Source organism: Momordica charantia (assembly GCF_013281855.1).
Source record: "Momordica charantia cultivar OHB3-1 chromosome 4 unlocalized genomic scaffold, Mcharantia_2.0 BLBB01000004.1, whole genome shotgun sequence".
Taxonomy (NCBI): Eukaryota; Viridiplantae; Streptophyta; class Magnoliopsida; order Cucurbitales; family Cucurbitaceae; genus Momordica; species Momordica charantia.
This window is the reverse complement of record NW_028275162.1, coordinates 25,285,628-25,292,326: the sequence shown is the minus strand read 5'-3', so window position 1 is coordinate 25,292,326 and position 6,699 is coordinate 25,285,628. Positions and strand designations below refer to the sequence as shown.

Sequence of the window (6,699 nt, the reverse complement as noted above, 5' to 3'; positions counted from 1 at the left end):
AATTTATATTTATTCTAGTCTCCATGCTTCAAAACATTCATTTCGGTCACTGTATTTTTTTTAGAAATGAACATTTTTTGGCTCCTATTTTCATTTTTCAAATCATTTATCTTGATTAAAAGTTTAGTATGGCGTTCCACTCACTAATTTTTTGAAATATAGTTATAAATTTGCATTAAAAGATTTTTATGATGTATAAAATTTGTGTTAAAAATTTACAAACAGGGATAAAAATAGTTAAAATGAACCAAAATAAATGTTTTGAAAATATATGAACTTAAATAAACAAAAATAAAAAATATAAGAACCAAAGCCGAAAGTAAACCAAAATTATATTTAAACCTATATATAAGGATTAGCATACAACTGGCCTATTTTAGGATTCAAATTGCATAATGAACTTAACTTTTTAACCATTTAAGTTATTGTCTAGTGGAATCCATTAGAAAAATTACTCCTTTATAATATATATGTCAAATAAAATCAAATATGGAATAAATCTAGAATTTGGGTGGTTTCCTAATTTTTGTTCCGAAATCACTGTGCCGCCATGTTTCATGAAATTCCTAATTTTTGTTTTGAAATATCCGAAATCCCTAAATCCCTAAAATTTCTGATTTGAAAACCTAAAATCCCTCAAATACCACCCCACCCACCTAGAAGACTACTAGCAAGTATAACCTAATATATCATATAAATTAACATTTGAATATATACCACCAAAAATTATATATTATATAACATAAAATATTTGAGTATATACTAGTCAAAACTATATATTATATATTCTTTTGAAGTAGTATATGTTTATCATATGAGATAAAAATATATTATATAACATAATGGTATATAACACTAAAATGTATATAGATTTAGAAGAGTATGTTTATCATATTACTGAAAAAAATTGTCAGAAAAAAAAAACAAATTTGGTGAGGGGGGAATGTTTTTTTTATTAGAAAAAGAAGGATTTAATATGGACTGTGATATGAGAAAAATATAGAATTTTTTTAGGTTGGATTGAGGGAGAGATATTTGAAATCAAATGTAGAAAAAGTTGATACGAGTCAAAATTTAATAAAATAAAACAGTAACAATCGAGGGAATATTGAAATTAATGAAAATTTAAAATTTAAGAATCAATTTGAAAAATTAAGCTATGAAATATAATTTCTAAAATAACCCATTAAAGAAATTTATATATATATATATATATATATATATATATATATATATATTATAGACACCGTAAAGAAGCCCATAGATACCTCTTTTTTTTCCAAGGAATTTAGGATTTGGCTGATTTCTCTCTCTTTTGCAACTTTATCACTAGCAAAGGATCTTAAAAGACCCTACCATTATCTGAAAGGCCATTTTTTTTTGTGGAAAAAAAAAACAAAAAAGAAAAGAAAAAATCTGGTCCCCCTCCCTTCTCTGACTAAAATATAGGATGACTCTCAAATATACTAATCTAATTAGGGTTTTTATTTTTATTTTTATGTGCTTTATTTTTCGGTGCTTTTAGACTATAAATTTTGTGTTTTTGGTCAAAAAGAAGTTGCGTTTGAACTCAAATTTAGAGCCATTTTGGTAGAATCATCCATTTGGGTTGTTCTAATGGCAATATGACGTCATATTTAGGAACGTTTTTGCTTGTAAAGTTAGATTTTTTTTTTTTAATGGGAATCTTTAAATTCTTTGTGTTTTCTTTGGAACCTCTTGCAACTACTTTTAAATTGTTTGATTGCATGTTGACAAATGTTGTTGAAATTTTTTAAAATGTAGTTTAAATTACTTTATATTATTCTTGAACCCCCAAAAAAGAAAAAAAAGGCATGCGCCAAGTTTTTTTTATTTATTATTATTACAATTATTATTATTTTGACATAACCAAGTGTTTTATTTGAAAGTGATGATGAAAAAGAAAAAAATATATATATAAAAAAGTATTTAATCGTAGAAAAAGTTAGGTTGTTGGCCAAACATGCTTATGGCAAACCAATTTGATCCATGTGGTCAAACTTAAGCTAAAATTTTAACTTTTTAATATCTCATAAGTAAGCATGTTAAATATTAACGAGTTTATTAAATGTAAAATTTGATCATAAACTTTTAAAGTTGTATATAATAAATTTTTAAATTTTAAATTTAAAGTATTTATTATGTTCCAAATTTTCAATTGTGTGTCTAAACATTATTTAAAATTTAGGACCTACATACACAAATTTTAATTTTGTAACTAATAAGTCCCTAAATTTTGAAAAATTTCTATAGGCGATGGATTTACTAGACACGAAATTGAGAATTCAGAGACGTACTAAACATAATCTTAAAAATTCATGAATTTACTAAGCACGACTCTCACTCATCTATTCATACAACACGATAGTTTAAGCAAAGGATAGAGAGGGTTGAACTAGTGAAATTCCTTATCGCATAAGTAGTGATCTGTACGATTTTAATTCGTCGATTCGAAACCGAAAACAAAAGAGATGTGAGATTTTGCATGGTTAAGTGGGAAATGGCTCAAAAAATGGTTGGAAATATCTTTATGATGGTTGCAAAGGGAGAAACCAAGCTCATACTTTCACACGTGCGTGCAGCACGTGCCATGTTTGGCCTGATAATGCTGGCTTTTAAATGTTGCTTTCACCACATATTTCACATTCCCTCCCCCTTTCTTGTAGCCTATGAACCAAACATTCAAATCTAAAAATAAAAATATAGTTTTTTTTTTTTAAATCGTTTTGGAATTTTCTATTTTTTTCTTCAAATTTAAAATCAAGTTTTGTTTTTATTTAAAAAAAGAGGTGAAGGTGAGGAAAAAACTCACATGAAAATATTCATGCCAACAAATTCTCTATATATCTTTTTCTTTTTCTTTCTTTTATCATTTGACGTGTCAAATTATAAATGGACCAAATCCATATACATAAATCGTCATTTATTCACTTAATATATATGCTATTGCAACGTATTTCCGTGGGTCCTTAATTAAATTAAAGTCAAATGACAATTATGAACATGTTCGAGGGTTATTTTTGAAAAATACTTTTGTGTTGAAAACTGTTTTTAAAAATGGTGATCGAGTGACTTGTAAAAGTAAAGATTGTTATCCATTCAATATCGCTATTAATCTACGATAAAAATAATCACAAAAAACGGCGGTTCGAATACAATTATCTAAATACATGTTCACAAATAAAAGTTATTTTGCAAAATAGCCCCCACAAAAAGCAAAGTTTTTTCTTTTTTTAATTTTTCTCTCCCATTTTTGGGATTTTTGCATGACATATAGGACATGATTGTTCTATAAATACCCCAATTAGAGAGACTGAAAAATCCATCACACAAAAAGTGAAAAGCAGAGAGAAAAAATAACAGAGGAATGCCACAACTTTCCTCTGTCAATAGCAAAAAAGAACTACAGAAACTCTTATTTATCTGCTTCTTCTTCTTCCTCAGTTCATCTGAATTGATCACTGCAATCTATCCATGGAAGATCAATGCACGTCTCTTAGCTGGGAATTCTGCTCTCAAGAAGATGTGGGTATCTCATAAAAATGTTGAATTCTGCCATAATTCTATTTCTGCTGAAGTTTTGGGTTTCTGGGTTCTGTTCTAAATTGATCCAATTTTTCAGGGAATGGAGGAGCTGAGGCATGCTCTTTTTTACACAACTTTGGAGCTTGAAACAACAATCATGTCAGCTAAGGAAGAGATTTTGAGAAGAGAATGTGAAATTTTGAACCTCAGAGATCTTCTGAACAGAGCCATTAAAGAGAAAGATGAAGTTGAAGCAAAATGTGGGAAGTTGATGTTTGAGAATCTGATGATGCTTCAACAGAAAAAGAATCAAGAACAAGAAGTCACTCCACAAAGTGACAGTGATTCTGATGACAACACAATTCAGTCTTCTCAAACTGACCCAGTTGTGGGAGAGCCATTGTTACCTCAAGAACTCCCACCAACTGTTTGGGAAAATGCCTCTGAGGACGTCCCACCAACTGTTCGGAAAAATGCCTCTGAGAAGCCATTGCCTGAGATAGGCAAGCTTCTACAGGCAGTTATAGAGGCAGGCCCCCTCTTGCAGAACCTCCTCCTCGCCGGGCCGCTCCCTCACTGGCAGCACCCGCCACCGCTCGTCGACTCGGTCGACATCCCACCCGTGATCATCTCTCCCCGCCCTTCACAGCTTCCAGCTCAAAGCTCTTCCATTGACATCAGAAAGAGAAGCCATTCTCTGCTCTCTGATGTCTCTCAACATTCCCACAACAAGCATCAAAAACTGGCACAGTAATAGTCCCAATGACTCTTGATTTCTCATTCTCTCTACTTTTTTTCAATGCCCATCTGCTGATTTACTGTCATCCTTTTTTTCTTTTTGCTGTGATTGTGAGATGTGTAATCTGGGAGGTAGTTTGTTCCATTCTCTTTATCACAACCACACCAAAAAAAAAAAAAAAAAAAAAAAAGAGGGAAAGTGGGTGGAGAAAAGAAGAAGAAAAAGAGGAGAATTCTCATTCACTTTCTTTCCAAACACCAAGTACAAAGTACTTGAACAAATATTTTTGTGATGCTGCATTGCCAAATGCCATTCATTTCCCTTCTGTCTGAACAAGAATGACAGAAGAACACAACCATGGCTATGGCTTTGTTTATGGACCATTTTTCAGTTCTGTAACCATAACTGTTATTACTAATGAAATCCAATTCTCAAACTTGCAGCTGAATCTGTTGAGGCTTAGGAGTTCATTTTTGAGCACTTTTTGGCCAATATTTTGGGCCCTTTTGCTCTGTTTTTAGAAATGAAGTATGATCATTAGATGCAATAAGAGGATAAATCTTCACAAAGATTCTGCTTTGTCTGAGGCATTTTGGAGATCCCCACCATTCATAGTGGGTATGTTGTGGCTTTAATTAGTGCAGCAATCTTTCTAGATTCCCATTCATTATTAAAGCATTCAAAGCTTGGCCTTTGTGCAAAAGGGGACACAATTAACCCAACATTTGGATGGTTAAAGACACTAAAAGTTAATTCTTTGCATGTTAGGTTTCTGTTCTAAGTCTTGTTGGAGATTGGAACTTAAAAGAGAAATTTATTCTTCTTATCATTGCGATTCTTTTGGTGAACTTGTTAGCTGTTGCTAATGCTCGTTAAAAAAAAAGTTGTTCATCAGGCCAGTGTCACGTCAATTTTTCTTTACATTTAACACTACACGTTAGAAGGGAGAATGAAATGGGTAGAAATGTAAAAGTACAAGAAAACAAGATAATAGAAAAAAAAAAATCTCGATATTTTTTTTTAGTACTAACATGTTGTAGGAGGAGATTCGAACTCACGACCTCATGATTGGAGGTATATGTCAATTATCGTTGAACTATGCTCTTTTTGACAAAAAAAAATACTCGATATTGAAACGTTCAAATATAGATTATGTATATTCAAAATTTGAATCATTTTAAGCTTCTTAATTGTCTTTTAAGCTATACTTTGGTTCATAAAATAAGAGATGAATTTAAATTGCTGGGTAAATATGAGCGTGCTAGCTGTGTAAGTCTTGAATTTCTTCTATATTGAGTTGTGTTATTTTAAGTAATTTGAAATTATGGTCTATATTCAAGTCTATATCAATCACATTATTGACAACTAATATTAACCAGATTGAAATAGACTACCTTTACATTTCTTTTAGTCGGGTTTTTTGTTTATTAGATTTCACATTTTGATTAGGTCATTTCTACGACCACTCGAGAAAAAATCTCGAGGATCGATTGGAGCGAAAGTATTTTATTTTATTTTTCTTTTTGGGTTATAAATCATGTAGTACCAAACGAAAGCCAAAAAAGTCATTTAAAGTATGTAAAAATATGGCTCAACTTTCTTGAAAGCGCGTTAGGCTTTATCATGCAACCCCACATGCTCATTATGATGCCCTATTTACTAATTATGACCTCACTTTACACTACTTGAGAATGACAACAAAATTGTCAACAAATTGTTACCTCTATATATATATATCCAATTTATTTTTATTTGGGCAAAAAAGTAATAAACCATGTAGTTCTAAAAAGGGAAAAAATGAAATAAAAGATTCATTCATTATTACGTTTCTGGAAGTAATGTTAAAAATATATCGAAAAGGTGTTTACATGAATTATTCTTAAGAACATTATTCAAGATGAAAAAAAAAATAATGTAAAAGAGAGAGAATATATTTTGAAATTATTTATTGCATGTGTGTTGTAAAATATTTTACAATTGTTTACTTATCATTTCTTATCAATTAATTATATTATCACAAGAAAACTCTTGACGAGAAACTTGTGGGGAATGAGGAAACTGAAGTGGGCCAACTTTAGGCCCATTACATTTGATGGGTTGGCAATGGGCCTAAAGTTGATTGGTTGTATTTTTAAAAAATTATTTTTGGTATGAATACCCTTTTGATAATTGAAGTTTGTGTTAGAGATCTATTTGGTTCCAAGTTTTAGAATTTTACATTTTTTGTCCCTTAGATTTCAATAATGTATTTAAGATAACACGTGATGTATTTACCGACATGAGCATAGTTTAGTAGTAATTGGCACCCTACTCCTTCCTTTGAGGTCGGAGGTTCGAATCTTCATACCCCCAATTTGTTGTACTGAAAGAAAAAACACGTGATCCATTCAAAATTCGAATGACTTGTTGATTAT

General features: G+C 30.7%; 1 protein-coding gene across 1 annotated transcript; it reads left to right on the top strand.

Moving 5' to 3' along the window:
- The first annotated feature begins 3,333 nt into the window (after positions 1 to 3,333).
- Positions 3,334 to 4,733, top strand: LOC111006018 (uncharacterized). Its single transcript, XM_022277753.2, has 2 exons — positions 3,334 to 3,546; positions 3,644 to 4,733. Exons 1-2 carry the CDS (start codon positions 3,496 to 3,498, stop codon positions 4,298 to 4,300), a joined length of 708 nt encoding a protein of 235 aa, XP_022133445.1. The 5' UTR covers positions 3,334 to 3,495; the 3' UTR covers positions 4,301 to 4,733.
- Positions 4,734 to 6,699: the final 1,966 nt, after the last annotated feature.

Coding starts and splice junctions, on each gene's coding strand:
- LOC111006018 (XM_022277753.2), top strand. CDS start 3,496: ATGGAAGATCAATGCACGTCTCTTAGCTGGGAATTCTGCTCTCAAGAA. Junction 3,547..3,643: donor AATTCTGCTCTCAAGAAGAT/GTGGGTATCTCA, acceptor CCAATTTTTCAG/GGAATGGAGGAGCTGAGGCA.